This window comes from Alligator sinensis, unplaced genomic scaffold (assembly GCF_000455745.1).
Source record: "Alligator sinensis unplaced genomic scaffold, ASM45574v1 scaffold1223_1, whole genome shotgun sequence".
NCBI classification, from domain to species: Eukaryota; Metazoa; Chordata; order Crocodylia; family Alligatoridae; genus Alligator; species Alligator sinensis.
This window is the reverse complement of record NW_005842062.1, coordinates 2260539-2282258: the sequence shown is the minus strand read 5'-3', so window position 1 is coordinate 2282258 and position 21720 is coordinate 2260539. Positions and strand designations below refer to the sequence as shown.

Here is a 21720-nt window from a genome sequence, read left to right as displayed (position 1 = left end):
CACAGTGCGGGGCAACAGGGATTCCCCCCCACCCACCATTTGGCACCCACGCAGCAGCTGCTCCATGGCACGGGTGCAGTGTAGCTCAGCAGGGCACTGCGCACTGCATGGGAGCTGGGGCGGCTTCACGTGTCAGCCGGCCTACTTTGCACCCAAGAAAATGTATCACTTTAGCAGACTCTCAACACTTTCCTGTACTAATAATTTGCTGATCATCTCATTTTAGAATTCAGTTTCTGTATCCAGTCATCAATATCAGCAATTATAGAATACAGTAATAAACTAGTTCCATTTCACTGACGAATAAAGAAATGTAACAACTTACCAGCAAATTTTCAAATTGTGCAAAACTCATTGCAATAGAAGTTGTACGACTCCTGAGATCCATAAGGTCTGGATAAATGTCAGATTTTCCTTGGGTCAGAAACAACACCGGATACTTATTTTGCTTATGCCGAACCCTGTAGAAAGAGTTTTAAAATACAGAACACTCTTTAACATATTCCTAAGGAAAAGGAATCTTTTCAACAGTGTTTCTAGCACACAAAGTAGAAACCAACACACGACACATAAACAGGTCAACTGATGCACACTCACCAGTGATAAGTTTCCACCCTTTAAGAACTTCAATTGTTTTGTGTCTTCCCAGACTACAGTAATTTACTGCATACAGATTAAATACTGCCAGATGCAGACGTAATCCCTAGTTCTAAGACAGTCCTTAATGTGACAAGTATTGGCTACTGCCAGAAAAATGTACTTTCCTTGTATTTGACTGTACTGAAAATACCCAGAACTATGTTGAAACTGTAGAATATGTATTACTTGGTCTTTATTTTCCTTATACAGTACCCTGAAGGAAACACCTTCCAAACTGATGCAAACCCAAGATAAGCATGCTGAGTAGTGCTCTGTTATCTTTTCTGCACCATCACTAAATACCATTCAATCCCTTTTAGCATCTCCACTGCCTTGTTCTGACTGTTCAACAAAGTAAATGAATAATTTATCCACTGTCAACTCTCACATCTAGCTTATAAGGTAGTAACTTGGGGGTCATCGTTGACCACAAGATGAACATGAGCCTGCAATGCGATGCGGCGGCTAGTAAAGCGACCAAAACGCTGGCTTTCATCCATAGATGCTTCTCAAGCAAATCCCGGGACGTCATTCTCCCCCTGTACTCGGCCTTAGTGAGGCCGGAGCTGGAGTACTGTGTCCAGTTTTGGGCTCCACAATTCAAAAAGGATGTGGAGAAGCTTGAGAGAGTCCAGAGAAGAGCCACGTGCATGATCAGAGGTCAGGGAAGCAGACCCTACGATGACAGGCTGAGAGCCCTGGGGCTCTTTAGCCTGAAAAAGCGCAGGCTCAGGGGTGATCTGATGGCCACCTACAAGTTTATCAGGGGTGACCACCAGTATCTGGGGGAACGTTTGTTCACCAGAGCGCCCCAAGGGATGACGAGGTCGAATGGTCACAAACTACTTCAAGATCGTTTCAGGCTGGACATAAGGAAGAACTTCTTTACTGTCCGAGCCCCCAAGGTCTGGAACAGCCTGCCACCAGAGGTGGTTCAAGCGCCTTCATTGAACACCTTCAAGATGAAACTGGATGCTTATCTTGCTGGGATCCTATGACCCCAGCTGACTTCCTGCCCTTTGGGCGGGGGGCTGGACTCGATGATCTTCCGAGGTCCCTTCCAGCCCTGATGTCTATGAAATCTATGAAATAATTTAGGTTACATAGAAATTAATATCCCTTAGATAAAAGAATTAAATTGCCCTTTGACATCAACAGCATTTTAAAGAAAGCTGTTGCCATTATGAAAAATTAAATTACTGTTTAACTTTAATTAAACAGCAGGGACAGAAGTAATAAAAATGCTACACACACACTAAATAGCACTACTATTCCACTTGGATGATTCAAGTAACGTGACTATTCCCAATATTTTGTTCTCAGAAGTATCAAATTGCATCTACTCTGTACTTTTTTCATATCCGATATGAAAAAAATTATTTGAACCTAATCATTGAAAACATAAGGATACAATTAATGAAGAATGAACTGTAATTTTTTAAAAAGTACGATTTTTCATCAGGATTATTAGCAAAACATAAGGGTACTGATGAGTGATAATATCCTGCTCCTCCCCCTACCTTTTTGCCATGATTCATCCTAAGACATAGCATCTTTGAGGGGAAAAATAAGAGGCTAGATATCTGTTCTTTGGTGTAGTTCAAAATAAATTTAGTCCTTATCCTTCCAATGTCTTCACATAACAGTGTCACATCTCCAGAATACTGTACTAACAGGACTGCTCTACTGTATTTCACCTTGATCAACGAACCTCTTAGAAATGTGCTAAAAATGTCATCCCAATCAAGTGCAAATGTTATCTATGCATTCATTTAAAGATAAGGTAGACTGATTTTTTTTTTAATAATATACATTGGGGAGAAAATATCCTAGTTAAAACTACTGTGTAATAAACCTAAAAGCACAATGCCAAGAGCTTTTTTTCATAATAAGACAGGTACACTTGTAGTGATGTAGCAAAACCCCCCATTTTGCTTTTTTTTTTGTTGTATTTATTTTAAAATGCATTCCCTCCCCTTCCCCAAACATTTCTGATCTTTTCTCTCCCTCTTTTCCATATAGATAAGTATAAGTAAGCTAAGATGTAGGATAAGCTTTAAACATTTTTATTTTGGTAGCAAGTTTTTTGTTTTGTATATCCACTGTTTTATATTGTATTATTATCATTTTCGTATTGATTTTTACTGTTATGGATACATATGGATAGTGTATGGTTTAGGCCTGTGTTTGTAAGTGAACCAAAGTCATGTCAAGTTTCCATTTTATATGTCAAGCCTCCATCTTCTGTCCTGCCTGGGCATCCCATGTTGCAACTGTACGAGTCACATACCCCTCCCACGTAAATTGGGTCCTCGATGAATCAGTGTGATTGGGAATGATTGAAATACAATGGTAGCAGACCTCTACTGAATGGCCTGTAATGACTGGGCTATCACCTCGCGTTGATTCACCCAGGAACAGAGACAAGACCAGCATTTGAATGACAAAGGACCCTGCAAAACCAGCAACTCTCACCATTACAGACACCCGAAACTGCACATCCCTGTACAGAGCACACATGCTCAGTACGCCAGGGGCTGACCCTTTCCTGGGCATGCCTCCTGTCACTAAGGTCACACAAGGTCTGCCCCTATAAAAAGGGGCAGTGAAGACAGACCCAGCAGGAACAACATTTCCATCTGGACCAGCACCGTGCCACACCACCTATCCCCACCCACAGGCCCTGCTGGCGACCCCCCTTTGGACAACACCTACTGGACAAGGACCCCTTCTAGCCTGGACTCTCTCTCTCTCTCTCTCTCTCTCTCTCTCTCTCTCTCTCTCTCTCTCTCTCTCTCTCTCTCTCTCTCTCTCTCTCTCTCTCTCTCTCTCTCTCTCTCTCTCTCTCTCTCTCTCTCTCTCTCTCTCTCTCTCTCTCTCTCTCTCTCTCTCTCTCTCTCTCTCTCTCTCTCTCTCTCTCTCTCTCTCTCTCTCTCTCTCTCTCTCTCTCTCTCTCTCTCTCTCAATTCCAGCCCCCAGCCTTCTCCACTAGTTTCCCGATCTCCTCTCAATTCCTACTGCCTTTTCCCTGTGACTTTCTGATGCCTTTCTCTATTTCCCTGCTGCCCCTGCTGCCTTTCAGTCTCTCCTGCTGCTTTTTCTGTGATTTTCTGCTGTCTGTCTCTCTGTTTTCAGGCTCCTCCCCTGCTGCTTCCCAGCTCCTGCGGTTTTCTCCAGCAGCTGGAGACTTTCTCCAGCTCCCAGCACCTACTGCCCCACTCTGCAACTTCTCTAGCTGCCCCGAAGCCATCCTCTGGCTCCCCCACACCCAGAGACCCTCTTTAACACCCACACTTTCCCTTAGTCCCACTTTCCCTCTCCAACACCTACCTTTTCAGCTCCCCGGTAGCTCTGGTTCCAGTCCCAGCCTCTGAGTCCACATGCTTCCCTGCTCTGCAGGCTTTGGGCGTTGTCTTTTAATCAATTAAAATCAATTAACCTAAAGTTACCCCCAGCCTCAGTTCTTCACCCAAGGCTCCTGTAGTCTACTGGGTCTAATCCTGGTCCTGGTAATTTTAACTCCTTACACTTCTGCTTCCTTACCTTAACCTTTCCCCAGGTATCCCAAGTACACCAAGCACATGCATATATATACACATCACAACACCCAACTTAGAAACTCACCTGTGTGTATGTGTAGGTGGGTGGTGTGTGAGAGAATTAGTGAATACACATATATAGGGGGGGTGTGGTATATGAATTAGTAATCCACGTATGTGTATTGGATGTGCAGGTGTTGGTAGCTGGTAACTGATTCTGTCTAAATGTGGTGTGTGTAGCGTGTATGGGCTTAAACTGGTGATAGGTGTGCATGAACCTAGACTGGTTATTTTGAACGTGTGTGTATCTGAGTTGCTAGTGTGAGTGTGTGTATGATATACGAATTAGTGATCTGTGTCTAACTTTTGGAGTTGTATAAGTTATGTTCTTGAGTTGGTGATAAGTATGCATGTGCCTAGGGTGGTGTGAATGTATACGTGGGGGGGGGGAAGAGAGAGAGAGAGCGAGCGAGAGAGAGAGCGAGAGAGCGCGAGAGAGAGAGAGCGCGAGAGAGAGAGCGCGCGTGCGTGCGCACCTAGTTGATTTGTGTGTGTTTTGTATATGTGCAATTGTGTCGCATCCTCCTGTCTAACGGTGCATTATTGAGATCCTGAGAGTTGGCCTGACCCCCCAGGGCAACAGTGATAGCAGTCCATACATTTATAACTCTGCTTTGCAGACGCATGCTGAGCAAAATGCTTTACCTGGCAGTCATCCACTTTGGTTCGCATCACTCCCTTCATGTATTCCTTGTCTAGGGTAGGAGAAACACCAAAACTGTTTCCCATACACAGTATCTCCATTCTTCCATCAGGATATGTCACTTCTACAGAGCCATTCAAAATAACTGACCAGGAATCCAGCTACAAAATTAATCAGTGCAAGGTGAATGAGAAGAACAGCCACACCTGAGACTAAGTCACTTAATATTCTTGTGTGGCAATTATTTTTTTTTCTTTTTCCTGAGAAATGTTTTTATTAATTATTAAAAAAAATAAGGAAGGAGGAAGACAACCCAGTTTGCTTGATAGTTAAGACTACTTCATTTTGATGGAGATGTAATATTTAGCTTTTAATAAGTAAGTTCAGAATTTTAAACAATTTTTATCACAATGGAGGAAAATAGTTCTATATAAAATATTCAAGTAAACTTGAAACCATAGCAGATAGACAAGAACTGTATTTGTATATTTGACAACCCATGATTAAGGCATACCAGTTTCCATAAGAAAGTGATATGGATAGTATCATGTTAGGCTGCTTTTTAATCCCCAAGTTGAATGAGCGGGGAAACCATCTTCTAGTGCAGGGGTGGGCAAAAAGTGTCCCGCCAGGCCTTTCTATCTGGCCCACGGGGCCCCTAAAAAATTTAGAAAATTAATATTTATCTGCCCCTGGCTGCCTGGCATGCAGCCCTCGATGGCTTGCCAAAACTCAGTAAGTGGCCCTCTACCCAAAATAATTGCCCACCCTGTACTAGGTGGGTTACCTAGAAACAGCCCCACAGTGGGGCTCAGCTCATGACCTTAATACCTTCTGGGTGCTTTAACAGAATAGAAAACAATTCATAACTGAATACAAGTCAACACAATACAAAGCAACAGAGAGCAAGCATACAAGTGATTTGCTTGCTCAGTGCTACATTTAAGCAATTAGAAAGGAATCTTTTATTCTTGTTAGAGATGTCTCCAGATTCTGTGATATTTGCTAATGAGCAAGTTCAAATACGTTCTACTGACCTCTTCCCCATCATTTAGTACTATGGTTCCTGCTCTCTCCACAACTGCAAATACCATCACAGCACAGAGTTCTCTCCTCACTGACATAGTCATGTTGGCAAAAGCAGGCAATTGATGCATGAATTCCAATAGTTGTTCTGAAGGAGAAAAAAGCCCACTGAGTTATACATGTCAAAACAACAAAGCTCAGTAAAGACAGCTCTTCAGAAAGATAGATGCCTTAGGGTTAAATTAAAACACTGCACAAACCTCTCTGTATACTGACAAATAATGTACAGAGGTCTGCTATAATTACAGGGTATTTTGTAGGCACAGACTGGCTTGTTATATCAATGGAAAATCTACCAATAAAAGCCAGCATAATGAAAGAACTGTAATGTAACCAAGTGCTTTGAATATATTCAGTGGACTCTCAATGACTGCATAGAGCCACTGCAGTAATTAAAACCATATTGGGCCCTTTTAATGGACATAGACTATATTTTAAAATGAAAATTAAATATATTTTGGTGTCAGTGTTCTATACTGAAGCTGTCTACAGCTTAGATCCAAACTAAAAAGAATATAAGCACTAAAATAAAGCTATGTAAGTAGTCACATTTAAGAATATATTGTTATTACACTGAACCAACTTTACAAAAAAAGGCAAATCCACAGCCACTACTTCTCAGTTTAGTTTTTACAGCTCCACCACACAGCACTTCAAATCTGTCGCCCACAGACCTCCTGGGAGCAGAAGTAACAAGGGGGCAAAGTCCTCAGCCTGTTCTTTATTTGCTGGTGTGGGGAAGAGGCAGAAAGCACTGCCCCACTGCTCCCCTCTTGTTCCAGGCCAGTCTGGAGAGGGGAACAGCAGTGCACAGTCCCTAGCCTAGGGCAGTTCACATTGCTCTCAGACTGGGGGCAGGGGGAGCACTCAAGAATTCATTCTTATGAGGGGAACTCTCTTGCAAAGGAGATATTTCAGTTTATTACCTGTAATATCTTCTCGTGGAAGGGGCATGTTCCCCCTCAGGGGATATTGAACAGAAAATTTTATTCTTGTCATATCTACCAGGAGAAAGGTAGTTCTCCCAGTAGAAATGTAACACCACTGTGTGGCCTAAGAGGCAAGAGATTTTCTGCATTACTGGAAAAAGAAACTACACACTGATTTTCACATCCCAAAATGAGCTGGAGGCCTGATGATCACAAAACTCATGTTGTTACAAAAGTTAAAAAGCAATCATTGAAACAAAGATTCAGAATGGGGAAGACTGGAAACCTTCATTCTGAACTTGCTGCTTTTCTTACCTTAGCTTATATATTGACATGCCTTTTAAACCCTGAATAGATGCTCATCAATACAGGCTGTAAGGTTCAAGGGCATTCAAATAAAAACAATGCTTTACTAATAAAAATACACAAACATATGGAAGTCCTGTTTCTAACATGAAACACAACAGTATTATGATCCATTGAGTTTTCTTCATTATGTATATCACTATAGACAGCAAAATAATCCAAGGCTTTTAACCTTCCCTTTTCAGTCTGCAGAAATTTTTATGTCTCACACAGATCCTGATGTCAAATTACAAGCTAGTCTGTAAAACAGTGAACTTACACGTTATACTTAAACCATACTGAAGTTGTGGAATGTAAAACAGAGAATGTGCCATGAGCAGTCACATGTTAAGAGCTAATACTGTTTCTTGCCAGCACATTTCTGACTTGCTGATGAACAGGGGGGCCGGTGAGTAGGGGTGCAACTAGGAGCCAGGACACAGAGGTTCAATCCTGCCTCTGGGCAGAGGGAGCTAAGTAGTGCATGGCATTTGGGGAGGAGGTTAAATCAGGTTAAAAATGGCCATGCTATCCAACTTAGTTCATCCAGGTGCGGCCCTTACACTTAGATATGGTCTCAGTGCTCAGAAATCAATCTAAATCTGTAACAATACAGAAGTTCCACACACACAGAATGGTCTAAAAGTGATGGAGCCTGGTCTAAAATAGGCCTGGATCAATGTACACTCAAATTTAATTGAACTGGTTAAACTGGTGCATGGAACTTCAGTAAAGTTACCTGCACAGCCCTGAGGCTGAGAAAGCCCAGCCATTGGTCCCAGTCCCAAGACTTCATTTTTTGTACCACCCTACTGGCCCAGCACCGCACCCTACCCTACCCCCATTAACCAGCCAAGTCCCTCCAACCCCCATCCGGCAAGCCACTCCAGGTGTCAGATTTATCAGCAGTCGCCACTGCGGAATGGGGGTATAAAGTTGCCTGGTGAGGTAGGGGGGCCAAAGATAGCTTCTGGTCCCCCCCAAATCCCCCTCCTGCAGACCCTACAAGCCCCCCTGATCCCATCAAACACTCCCAGACTCCATCACCACCCCCATAGACCCTGCCTACCTCCCAATCATTCCCAAAGATCCCGCCTCCCCCTCACCGATCCTTCCTGTGGATTTCACTTGCCTGCTAATCCTCCCACAGACACCAGATGCTCCCCTCCTCAATTGCTCGCATGAATGTCGCCTGCCTCCCCACCCCGCTGATTGCTCCTGTGGACCCCTGATCATCCCCCCACCCCTACCTGCCCCCCTGTCCCTCCAACTCTCCCCCCACTAGCCCTCCCCCATCCCAACTCACCTTAGATCAGGTGGTCACTTACACAATCTAACCTCCCCCTAGCCTCCTCAGATGTCTGCACTTAGCCCATGCTGGTGGACTCCAAATAGCTCATTTTATTTCTATAGAGCAGACTGAAGTTACCCTAACATAAGCTAGGTATCATGGTCCAGAATTAACCCTCATCTGAAGTGGCATAACTTTGAGACCCTCAGAGAGCATTTACCACAAATTAATGAGATTTAATATGCAGATACTCACATTTTAAGTGCACTTACTATGATTTAAGCGTAATGTGCAACTTCACTTTTAGTTGTAACAGGATAGCACTTTAAGTATCCATGAATACCCCAACATTTACTTTCCCTTTTTTTTTTTTCTTTTTCCAATTATGTGGAATAAAATATATACTAAACAAGGAATCTAACAGATTGAGATAAATTCAGGAAGTCTAAGTGTACTCATAAAGAAAGAGAGCACAACTTGTTATGTTTATAACCCTGTGCTACACATAAATACCTGCTTCGCTTATAAAAAAAATTCTATTTTAGGTTAATAGCAGTTTTTATTATTATAATTTTAATCTGAAACAAAAAATATGCTTAACATGTTAGTGGAGTACCAATTTAAAATTAAATTGAGTTGCTTTGTTAATACTTCCAGTTTCATATCTGTTATTGTTGCCATACTTATTTATTCCAGTCATTCAAAAGTAAATTGCAAAAATCAATTGATACTCTAAACAATTTACTGAATTATTTCACACACACACAGTTATTAAAAGAAGAGTGCTCTACTCAGTTTCAGGATTGAAAAATACCAGCTAAAACACATTAAATAGCATTAGATGTTCTAAGACTTGATTTTCTATTGTCCTCTTCAAGGTTTCATAAGAAACTTACCAATATCATCATCTGTCCTGTCTATTGGGTCTTTTTCCAGGCAATCTCTAACAATATCTCTGCTCATAAGAGGGTCTGATGCCCTCTCAATGTCTTCTTCATCATCATCATCTTCTGAATCCACTGCTGTCTCAGGTAACCCACTTAGGTCCATATCACCAGCCTCACTTTCAGTGGCCTAGATATGCACACAAATTATTAAAAATAAAATACCCCAACATATCCTGTACATAAAAATACAGAAACAAAATTAATTTTACTATGGAGAAGATCAATTATTCCATTCTGCATGCCACACTTATTTCTAATTGTTTCCTTCACTGTATTTTAAACAAGAAAGTCAGTATTAGGAACAAAACATGTTTAGAAACATTTATGCTTAGTTTGTACAAAGCATTCATACTTAAACACATGATAAATGACTTTTTAGGTTATGAGACTAAAAGGAGGAAGGCATCTGTATTTTCAGAGGGACAAGTATTTATATCCACTAAGCCAGTCTCTTGGCAAAATAATTGAACACTTACACCATTAAATAAAACATACTTGAGACCACTGGCAGATTTTAGTGGTTTAATTCTTTGTGCACTGAACTTAAATATGCAATGGGATCTGAATAATTTTATCCTGGACCCCCAAAAAATCATGAATCCTGTCATGCCATATATTCAAGATCTGGCATGACAGGATGTGCAACGTCAAAAATCTGGGATAAAATTCCTCAAATTCCATTATACACCTGGACCTTTAAATTCACACTGTATAGCCTGGCGTCAGTCACTATGGGCAGCATCAGGCCGTATGGCACAGCTTTAGAGGTACCCACATGTGGCAAGTCAGGTACCAGCAAGTTAAAGCTGCACCTTCCTGCCCAATGATGGGAGCACCTGCACAATGACAAATTTAAAGCTGCACTATGCTGCCATATATTCAAGTTGATTCATGATAAATTTAATGTAGAGCATCTATATGGATGGTTTGCCATTTTTAACATGTCATTAGCTAAAAAGAACTGAGGCAACTATCCAAAGAGGAGTAAGAAAGAAGTCATAAGCCTGTCAAAGAAAAAATGAACATAATCTTCTGCTCTTTTATGACTATGTATAGATTACATCAATTACTGCCACATTGACATAAGCTCAACCTCTTTTGGCAGTATACGATACAGATGTGAAAACAGAAACAAGGTCAATATCTCATATTCCAAGATATTTACTTTAGTAACCCCCAGAAACAACACCCTTTTTAAGAGCAGAAGAAAGCCAGGCAGTTCAACAGATTATTACACAACTCTGTAGGAAACTACAGTTCTGAATGTGTTGGCTCAGGTGAATTTGCCCATTATTCATTCCCTGGTTCTTTCTGGAAATCTTCATATTGTTATCATGTATTATTTCCATAGAAAACAAAAAGGTCAAGTTTCTCAAAAAGCATCATGGCTCACATGGATATTAATATTTAAACTGAACTTGTATTCAAACATGCCGATAAATACAAGACTAAATACATGCACTGTCATAACAGCAACAGGTTTCAACTCTCAAGTAAAAGTAATGTAAAACATACAATGCTTCACAGCTCACTATCGGTTCTTTTAGTTATCCTAAGACTGGATTTTGTTAAATGAGTTTTTTGCCCTGCTTTCTAGCTTCATACCACCTGCAATTGTAGGTACAACATATAATGGTAACAAGCTGAGTGAGCTTCAATGTAAGAAGTGCCTGAGTGGATTTTGAAGATATTTTTAAGCCTCCATTTGGCAGAAAATTTTAAGATTTTTTAAAAACAATAAGCATTCATCTGAAAGTTAGCATAAACGAGAGCCCTAGAATTGGAGATGCATACCAACTAAAACTCAGTGATTTCTAAATAATTTTTTAAAACAACTACCTTTTAAAGCAGTTTCACAACCTATATCTAGAGGCTACACTAAAAAGTTATCAAAGAACCAGAAGCAACATCAAAACCTGTAATGGCAGGTTTTCTGGAGCTGAATCCCTTCCATAGTTGAAATCATGGGTAGACAAACAAGCAGCAGCATCACAAAAAGCAGGGCAATTAGTCCTAATTAAATTATCTGTGATCATCATGAGCAAATAATTGACACTGACTTTTGAAGCTAATGAAACCCTTAAGTTTAGATGTATAGGCTAAGTATTGCTTCCTACAACTAGAACTCAAAGCTGCTCTAAGGCAATAGATCTCTCACAATCACAACAGGAGTAACTCTGCTTTAGTCAATGGAGTTACTGTGCTCTATAAACCAGAGAAAATATTTTTAAATGGCTTTTTGACTTAATACTAGACTTTTTTAAAGCTCTGAAATTAGCCATATATGGTGTCAACACATTGCATATGAATCCTGTTAAAAGTGGCACTTCTGAGCAACATTAAATGATTATAGCCAGTTATCTGGAATGTAGCAATACCCAAAGACTTAGTCAGGATGATCATGTTGTCAAAGAAGCTGCCAGGCCCTTAGTAAAAGGCTAGCACATCCTAAACACTGTACAGTCTAATGCCATCACGAAGCTTAATAAAGATAACATGCATAAAAACAGGGCTTTCATACTGACAACCTGCTGATTGCATCCAGCCCACAAGGGTTAATGTGTGGCCCACAGGCTCCAGCTGCCAGTCCCCTCATTGCTTTGGCTGCCCTGATGGCAGCTGGGGTCTCTGGAGTAGGACAGCACAGACACAGAAGGAGATCAAGGAGACCTGGTGAGTTAGCTGCCTGCATGGCAACACCAACAGGGAAAAGGGGAGGCACTTTTGCTACTTGGTCAGTAGCAGCAGATTTTGGGGGAGGGAGCCAGAAAATATCCTACATGGTGCTGGCAGCAGGGGGGCTCAAGTTACTCGTGTACCAGCAGCAAGGAGGAATTGCCCCCATGGTGGTGACAGCAGGGGGCTTGCACAGAGGCAGCACGGGTCCCAGACAGCCTGACAGCCTCTACTGTATGCAGCCCAGCCAACACCAGTGACCCATGTGAGGCATGCGGCCCCCACCAGGTGAAGCTGGATAGCCCTGCCATAAAACATTACTGCTTAACTGTCCACCTTCCAGTCTACTGTAAATGTGAAAACAAACTGCACCAGATGATGAGAGGATATTAGCTTTTAGATAAATTAAAAGGTTGCTATTAGATAAATTAAAACAGTTACAAGCATGAAATCAATGTTTTTCCTTAATCTAAGCTTCCAAAACCAAGCAGTTTTTGGGGTGCATTAAAAAGGACCGATACACAACACTTTTCTGGAAGTGAAAAAAAAAAGGCCTTTCTACTCTATTCAGTCCACATCACAGAAAGGTCTCTTCATGATCCAAGCTCTCATCTTCAGTATTATAAAGAATTAAAGGGATGATTTAGTGTTTTTTTAACTGCTCTACTGATACCAAGACCATCTGGCATTATTTTCTGGGGAATAAAAGGCTTTCATATATGCAGTATCCTTAGACCCCTGGAAAGGAGGGCTGTACCCAGGGCCTTGACAAACAGGCAACCATTGCTGGAGTGTCTGCTCTCACAAATAAAAAAAGTTGCCTGTAATTCTTAAGTCAATTGCTCCCACCATATGAATCACAGGAAAAGTTTGGAGTTAAGTCAATGGCAAATTCCACTGACATTAAGGATTTCACCCCATGATTGTAGAGAAAAATTGGCCACAATCTGAACCACACAGGCCTTTCCATACTACATTGTGTAAGTTGTGTTTTGGTGAACTGCGTGGCAGTATAAGACAGACTGGCTGGAAGGCTACAATTTCTAGGTTATTACTATCAATTTACTATGAAAAAAACATTACAACGGCTTTATGCAAATTGTAAATTAAAGGATGAATTTCTTTCTCCATCTATTTGCCAAGCATGGTCATTCATACTATCCAATACCCTAAGCCTCTAGTCTAAACTTTCATTATATTCAAGTATTATTTACACACCCCTGTAATCATGTAATTTATAGTACAACAGAGGAGTAGGCACGTTTTAACTGTGTGCTTAACTTACAGATGGAATGTCTTCGGGATCTGAAACAATACAACTCAAAAACACTAGCCTAGCCTCCAGCTGTCTAATTGCCAAATTGGCTTTTTGAGTAGCACAACTAATCATTCACTGACATAAACTGCACATAAACGCCAGTTCTGAGGGTATGTCTGCATTGTAGACTGTAGTGTAATGCAGAGATACCCAAACTAGCTGTAAAATAAGTTAGCTCAGGTTCTGGAAGTGGAGTAGCTGCAGTAGCAGAGCATAGCTTGCTCCAATTTATCCAAAGAAATAGTACCAGAGTTAGCAGGGGCATCTTTACACTATACTGCAGTCTGCAGTAAGGACAACCCCAGACAGCATCAAAGGTCAATCTGTCATTTTAATATCTGCAAGTAACAGTTTTAAATGGTACTTTTTATTCGTACGTTACAAAAACAAGGAGTGCACTAAGGTGCACACTGGTACATTGGCTTAAATGATGTTAAGGCTTTTGTTCTACTGGAAAAATGGCTTTTGTGGGGAAGACAGGTATGAAATGCAGTTCGTTTTCCTTTAAAAGTCACTAGAGCAAGACCACATTTTGAAAACTTCCAACGGGTACGTGTATCCTGAGAGGTTCCTGGAAAGGATGTTAGTAGTTTCCTTTACTGATCCAGAATATCAGACACCAGAGGGCATGTCAGGCTGACAGGAAGCCATGCAGTCTCATTACAGGATATAGCAAAGAAAGGCTGGCAAAGGAAAAAGCTAAAATAACAATTTCCACCACCTAAAAATGGAAAAAGGAATAAACATAACACTCTCACCAATCCAATTTTCTTCGCTGCCAAACTGGGCTCATCAGTTTGCAGTAGTTTAAATGATAGGTGCCCAAACAGGAAGCAGGTACTGTATGCAAGAAGGCCATTTTTCAAAGTGAAAAAAAGACAAGGTGGACATTATTTTATGTATGCGCTCATGTGTGCCAAGAACAATCACTTAATATCCAGCCTCCCTATCCTCTCCAAAGAGCAATATGAAATGGCATGTCACTTTATAAACCTACTTCCTAAACTCAAATATGAAAAAATAATATTAAACGGTCTTATTCAAGGTACTTCAGTGTTTTCTCTGCATCTGATAGGGTTGAAGAAAGGATTTCGTATTTTATCTTGGCAAGTAATTCTTGTCCTAAATGAATTCATCTCTCATGTGCAGCACGCAACATACAAATTTAGTTACAACATTAATATTTAAACAGAAATATTCTCAGATCAATGCTGAAAGCATCTAAAGATTCAGCTTCATGATTAATTCAGAAATGAAAAAGGTCTATGAATCTATTTTCATGGCAAACAGCTGTTCTTAAGGCCGCACCAGGAAAAGCTTACTATACAGAAAACTCAGAGCCAACAGTTAACTGAGAAAATGATACACCATAAACTTAAATGTGTAAAGGGTTAGTTAATAATCTCCTTCAAAATTTAACAAGAGAAAAGCATGTATTGATTTCTATTACACATTTGAAACAGGTCACTTTAAGCCAATAATCTTTCTAATCAGTTCTTCCCATAATTACCTTGACCTAATGAATAGATCCATGCAACTAAAAGAAAATGTCCATTATGTATGTGGGCATTAACCCCAAGTAACAAACAATTCTGATAATTGAATACCCAAGATTTGTCAAAGCCCAAGTTTACACAGATGTGTATTTTAGTTTTCAAAGTTTGTTTTTAAATAAAAAGAAGCAGGAGAAGTTTAAAAGGAAAGGTACTTTAGACAGAGACAGCTTCTATTAGTAGCTCAGTGTTGACCATAACTATTCAGTCATTGATATGACCACAGAGAATTTCCAAAGGCAAAAAAGTGCTAGCAATTTTCAAACTTAATACGCATCTATTGCAACAAGACCCTGATTTCTCTTGTGATAAACAAGATAAGAGATTAATGATGTACAATGTCAGTTCACTCATAATATACACACTGCTCTATAAGTTATGAATAATTGTAGTTTTCAGGTTAGTAACAATAGTGACAATATTTACTTTAAGATACCCAAAAATGACAACATACTCTCTACTAGTGGCTTTAAAGTTTAAATTTAAAAACTGGCTGCTTGCAGCCATTAAAAAAAAAACAAACAAACCCCCCAAAAACTGAACTTTACCAGAAGCAGCAGCACATTAGTTCAATCTGGCTCCGCAGCGTCCATATAGATTGGGCACTTCAGCAGGGCTTTTTGGTGCTTTAACTAAAGCTGATTTAATCAGTTATTAGATAAAAGCACTAAAAAAACCCCATTAAAGCGCCCAATCTATACAGATGGTGAGCAAGCTGAGTCAAATTAACATGCTGCTGTTTTCGATAAAACATGTTTTTTTGTTTGGGGGGGTGGGGTTTAACATCTGCAAGCATGCACTGGACTCGGAGCGGGAGTGTACCTAGTTTAATTAAAGCGCCGTTTTTGTATTTTGTTTTTTTTAACATCTGTAACCACCCTGTATTGCTATGGACTATCATGTGCATATTTAAACTGGTTTCTTGAATAAGAAGTTTTTAAAACTTCCTCTATCCTGTGCAGTACATGTAAAGGTTTTTATGTGAAAGGTTTTGGTTGTATATGTGGGATGGAGGAGTTCTTGGTTTTTTTGTTTTTAATTTCAGAAATCTAAACAAAGATAATCAGCATTATTTACAAAAAAGCATCTTAAAAGTGTTGGTTGGGATTTTCAAAGTAGCCCAGAGGTAGCAGTGCTATAAGGCCTTCTGGTTCACCTCAAAGTCCTCACTATGCTCTACATAATGGAGATTACATTTCTGTATACTAAACTTCATCGTGTATGAATTCATTGGAAAAATTAAACAATAACAGAGGCTATTCCTCTGTAGCTGCTTTGAATGTTGTATTCTATGACATACATTATAGGGAGGAAAATTAAAAAACAAAACAAAACAAAGTCTTCCTTCCTCTTCAGATAGGTTAAAACCAATGACACTTTTCCCAGGTAGAAGCTTGTACCAGATCTTCTTAAAAATCTCTCTGCAGTGTAGAAACTGACACTACTGCATATCATAACTGCCACTTGCAACCATTTGTATTTGCATAATATCAATGAAATATAGGTCTGGAGGCTTGTTGCAAGGCTGCTGACCTATATTTCATTGATATTATGCAAATATAGTTTCTAAAGCACTTCAGGAAAAAACCCTTGTCTTTAAATCTATTAACAATACTTTTTAAATGAATGATTAACAGTAAGATGGTACACTTTCCCAAACACACCATAAACCTAAATCCTAACCATTCCCTTAGGCCAGGGCTACATCACAGAGTTTTGCTGGCAGTTCTTTGCATAACCATGTCCTAAATCTTTCAGACGTTTAAAATTTGAAACCTTCTGATCTTACATTTAAGCACGCTGATGGTGATGATCTAACTCTTGTAGGTCTTTCATCTGTAGAACAAGGAGGTAAGCACTCATTTGAGGAAACCAAGGCAAAGGGAAGTGAAGCAACTTACTCAAAGACATCAAAATGGCCACAAAGAGAGTCCAGATCTCCCAAGTTCCACATGGCCTCTTATGATGAAGCATCAAATCAACACTTTCCTTCAACACTACCAATTGCAAATAGAGTCAACTGAAAGTGGTACAGAAGAGCTTTGTAACATAGTCCTTTTCTCTAGACTTCTGTCGAATGGCTTTGAGAGTGACAAGCATTAAGTACTGCTCTCATTGAACAAGTGGGACTTGTGGGACAAGTATGTCAGGCTGTAACAAGTGGGCATCCCGGGGCCGTTCTCAATGTAAGCCCGCCCACTTACTACTGGACAAACCACCCGCCCACCTTGCCTGACATGCCTTGATGTAAATGATTACCAGATGTTAATCAGGTGGGAGATTGCCCTTTACCTGCCCTGGTGACAAGGCAAGGGCCTATGTACACAACTCCAACCTTTCCCTTATCGTGTCCCATGCCTCACAGATGTTTCATGGCCTAACACCTGGCCTTACCACGATTCAATATACACACACTCAGGGCCCAAAGGTGCCACACTGGGCTCCAAGCTCCATCTCTGGGCCTGCTAGCTCCATCTCCACGCTCCAAGCCCTGTCCTCAGGTTCCAAGCCTCTCTGGCTCCAAGTTCTGTCCTCAGGCTCTAAACCCTGTCCCCAGGCTCCAAGCCTCTCACCGACTAAGCCCTGTCCTTGGGCTCCAAGCCCCTCTCTGGGCTCCAGGTCTCCTCACATTAGGCTCCAAGCCCCTCACTATGGGACTAGGGCTCCAAGCTCCATCCCCTCTGGAGCCTACCTCCTGGCTCCCTAATGCAGCCTCAGACTCCACTGCAAGTCTGGGCGCTGCCACAGGTCCCTCCTCCTGCCGACCTGGGCTCTGCCTCAGTACTTGCAGTGAGCCTGGGCTCCCTCTGCGATGATCAACTACCCACCACAGATGTGGGGTCTGGGGTGAGAAGGTGCCCCATATTCACCTTTCACTGGGGAGGTAACTGGTCTGGCATTTCTGAGGCACTCCCCTGCCACAGGGAGTCCCACCAGGCCACTATTCCCAGCAGGGTGCAGTTTTCTGTTGTACCCAGGACAAGGAACCTCCTGCCGTCCCCAATAGCTCCTCCCTTACCCTGAGTTGTACTGAGCAGTAGCTCAGCCAGTGATGTCTCTCCAGGTTCCTGGCAGCACACTGCTGCTCCAGCTGTTCAGGGCCCATCCCTTATATATAAACAGCTGGGCCCTGTTCCCCAATCCAGTAGCACTGCCTAATTGGGATACCAGCCAGCTGTGGGCTGCCTGTTTGCTGCCCATGCCCCTGAGAGTAACAGAGCACAGGGTGCCTTGTTACACAGGCTCGTTAGATTACAAATTGCTAGTTTAACTTGCAAGCAGTAGACTAGTAAGTAGTGGATAAAGAGATCAAATTGCTCCATTTTCTTGAAATGTATTGGTATTTGTGCTGTTCTACTGGATGGATGTTGAGAAAAAAAGAAAAGTGTGCATTCAGTACCTGGCACAAATTAACTTACAGTTCATACAATTGCTTTTATGGGTTGTCATTTTGGATTTCAGAAATATTTATATGGAGAAAACTGAGTAATCAGTAGGGTAGAAAACAATCCTACCTGGTAGATATCAGAAAGGCTGCTGCTTCCCGAATCACTAGTGATGCTACATCCTGAATGACTAGATGAAACGTGGGTCACCTGTGGGTGGAGACTGTCAGTAAGGTGCAGTTTTGTGAAATCTGCAGGAAGCTATAGATGGAGTAGAAAAAGCATCATTACAATTTGAATCGGGTATAACACACAACACACATTTTAATTGTTAATGTCGCACTTTAATCCCTGACAATAATACAAACCCTACAAAATGTATTAGGAAAGCCCTAGGGGTTTGAGGATGCAGCTTACAAGCTTAAGTTTTATGTTTTGTAAACAAAATAATCATAACTGCAGAACGACTCTTGTTCTAGATGTAACATGAGGTACAATAAATATACTTCAGAGCACTGATATCTATAATGCACTTTAATTCTATTGCTCTGTTTAGATATGACTAAAATAGATAAGAATCTTTTGCTTATGGTAATTTTAAATCGGAAGGGTTTCTCATTGAATGGGATACTGTACTCCATAGCATTCAATAGTACAAATTCTCCAAATACCAGATTAAAAGCTAAAAGAGAATTTTTGGAAAAGTCACTAAAATCCATTGTTGCTGTTATTATAATACAAGTCACATCTAATATATGGAGGTATCAACTACATTTTGGGACAAACAGTCAGGCAACAAATAGAAAGCAAAGCGAGAGAAGTAAAACCTGCTAAGAGGTACAGCATTATTCATCAACAAAAATGAAGCAAACAAACTTTGCAGCAAGGGAAGTTTAGGTTAGATAAAAGGACAAATTTTCTCACTAGGAGGGTAGTAAAACACTGCAACAGGTTACCTAGAGTGGTAGTGGAAGCTCCAATCTTGGAGGTTTTTAAGACCTGGGTAGACAAAACCTTGGCTGGAAAGATCTAGTTGGGGCTGGTCCCATTTTGAGCAGGGGGTTCGATTAAATGACCTCCTGAGGTCCCTTTCCTAATTTTCTGTGATTCTATGAAGTGTGACCAAAGTACACTGCACAATCCTATCTGATCTCTGCGTATTTCAGAAAATACTTTACTGGTATTCTGTGCATACAGCTCCAATAGAAACTAATGGGATTGTATATACAAACTGATCATTGAATTTGGCCCTCCATAAGTATACAAAGTCAACAGAAATTTGAAGTTTTGGCGGGTTTTTTGGTAATTCAGGAGCAAAGGGCAGTACGTCCAGTGGTACAGCTTCTCTCTAAAGGTTTAATACACCAATACTAAGATATTTTTTCACAAACAGAACACCCCTTTTCTACCCAAAATCAGTACTTTGGAGTGCATGTATTAAGTGGAGAAGCCATTTTTTTGCCCAGGACAGAAACACCCTGATTTGATTCCTCCACAATGCAGCATCTCCGGTATTACTAGGCAAGCAGCTGATAGTCAATGACCCATGAGTGGGCGACTAAGTTAATGGTCCATTGCTCTTTGCTTCACATTATGTTAATCATCTCTCCTTTTTAACAGTCATTCCACTAATCAACCTAACCTTTCTTGGAGTAATTTTGCTGTCTGCTAGGGCTTCTGATCTCTTCTACTCTATTCTATTCTGGTCTCTTCTATTTCACAGCTCTTTAGCTATTTTCAAGATCAGAGGTTCATCCAAGGAGACCAGTCTTCAGCAGTAGCTAAGGTTTTAGTTAATCAGGAAAGGGAGGGTGAGTCAGCTGAAGATTAGGCTCTGTCTCTGCTCCCTGCAGTTGTAACTCTGGGGGTGGGGAAGGATTCTTCATAATGCCTTTGAAAAACAAGGCGCATATTATATTTCTGGGTGTGTAACATGTGAGAAAATATGGTATCTGACCAAAGTCCTAGCATAAAAAGCTATCTAGAACTTTAGAATGTATACATTTTGTTATTATTTATTCAGTGCAGTTTAATTGACACTTTTGTAAATATATACAGACAAAACTAATTATTAGGAGGATAACAGATAATTAAAGTATAATAGTGTCTATCAAACCCGGGACACATTTTTAAGTAAATGCTAATATTATGGAGGTATTACAGTACTTCTATATTTAAGTTAAAACTGCAGTTAGGAATGGATTTAAAATGTCTTACACCCCATAACCCAGTTTCTGATTTAGTTTCCATATTTTGAATTCTACCTCTTAGAGGACTACTGAATTTGGCATATAATTTTTTAGAATATTTACTGACTTTTGCTAAGGGATATCGAAGACGGATTCGAGAAAGGGATGATAACAGGTGCTGTGCTCGTAGACTTACAACCCAAACCTATCAGCGATATGTGGCAGTCAACCACTGAAACCTACTTGCCGAAGTCTACAATATGACACACGACTACCACCTAGTGTAGATAATCCAATTTATTTTGGAGAATAGATGTCTTACGTAGAACTGTGCAAGAAATGGAGCCACTGCAGAAGACAATAAAATAGCCTCCCAAAGGGTAGCATGCTAGCACTGATACTTTTTAACATATATACCAATTACCAATCCATGCAGGGTAACATGAGGAGCTTCATATATGCTGATGATCTATGCATCATGTCACAGGTGAAGGACTTTATCACAGTTGAGAATAGACTGACATGCACACTGAGCAAACTTTCAGATTACTACAGTAAGAACCAGCCATGCCAACCCAACCAAGACGCAAGTCACAGCTTTTCACCTATACCATAGAGAAGCCAAGAGGAAATTAAATATCATCTGGGATGCAATCCCACTGACTAATCAACCAAATCCTGTATACTTGGGAGTTACACTAGACCGAACACTTACCTTCAAAGACTAAAGGGAAAGTCAGTGTCTACAACAACGCACTTTGCAAATTAGTTACCTCAAAACGAGGAGTGAACTCAGCTACAGTATGAACCACTGCTATTGCCTTGTGTTACTCCACTGCAGAGTGCACATGTCCATATGGGAAAGATCGGTTCATGCCAAGAAATTAGACCCGGTTCTAAACGACAGCTGTTGTGAAATAACAGGATGTCTAAAGTCAACACCAAAGGATAGCCTGTACTTACTGGCTGGCATTACATTACCTAATATCAGAAGAAAGATAGCAAGCCAAAAAGAAAGATCACAGCAGATGGAAGACCCCAGGCGGAAATTCCCCTCCATGGTCACAAAGTAACTAAACGGCTTAAAATGTAAGAGTGTTGTGATCAGTGTTACACCGC

General features: G+C 40.7%; 1 protein-coding gene across 19 annotated transcripts in view; it reads right to left on the bottom strand.

The window, feature by feature from the left end:
- Positions 1-21720, bottom strand: part of RAPGEF2 (Rap guanine nucleotide exchange factor 2) — a 242453-nt gene that overhangs the window by 46733 nt on the left and 174000 nt on the right. For all 19 annotated transcript variants that reach the window (XM_025203576.1, XM_025203571.1, XM_025203583.1 and 16 more), the window contains 4 exons: positions 18542-18673; positions 9429-9606; positions 5919-6055; positions 4884-5042 (listed from right to left, as the gene is read on the bottom strand). In XM_025203576.1, the coding sequence (XP_025059361.1) occupies positions 4884-5042; positions 5919-6055; positions 9429-9606; positions 18542-18673 (606 nt within the window). The remainder of the gene's footprint in view (positions 1-4883; positions 5043-5918; positions 6056-9428; positions 9607-18541; positions 18674-21720) is intronic.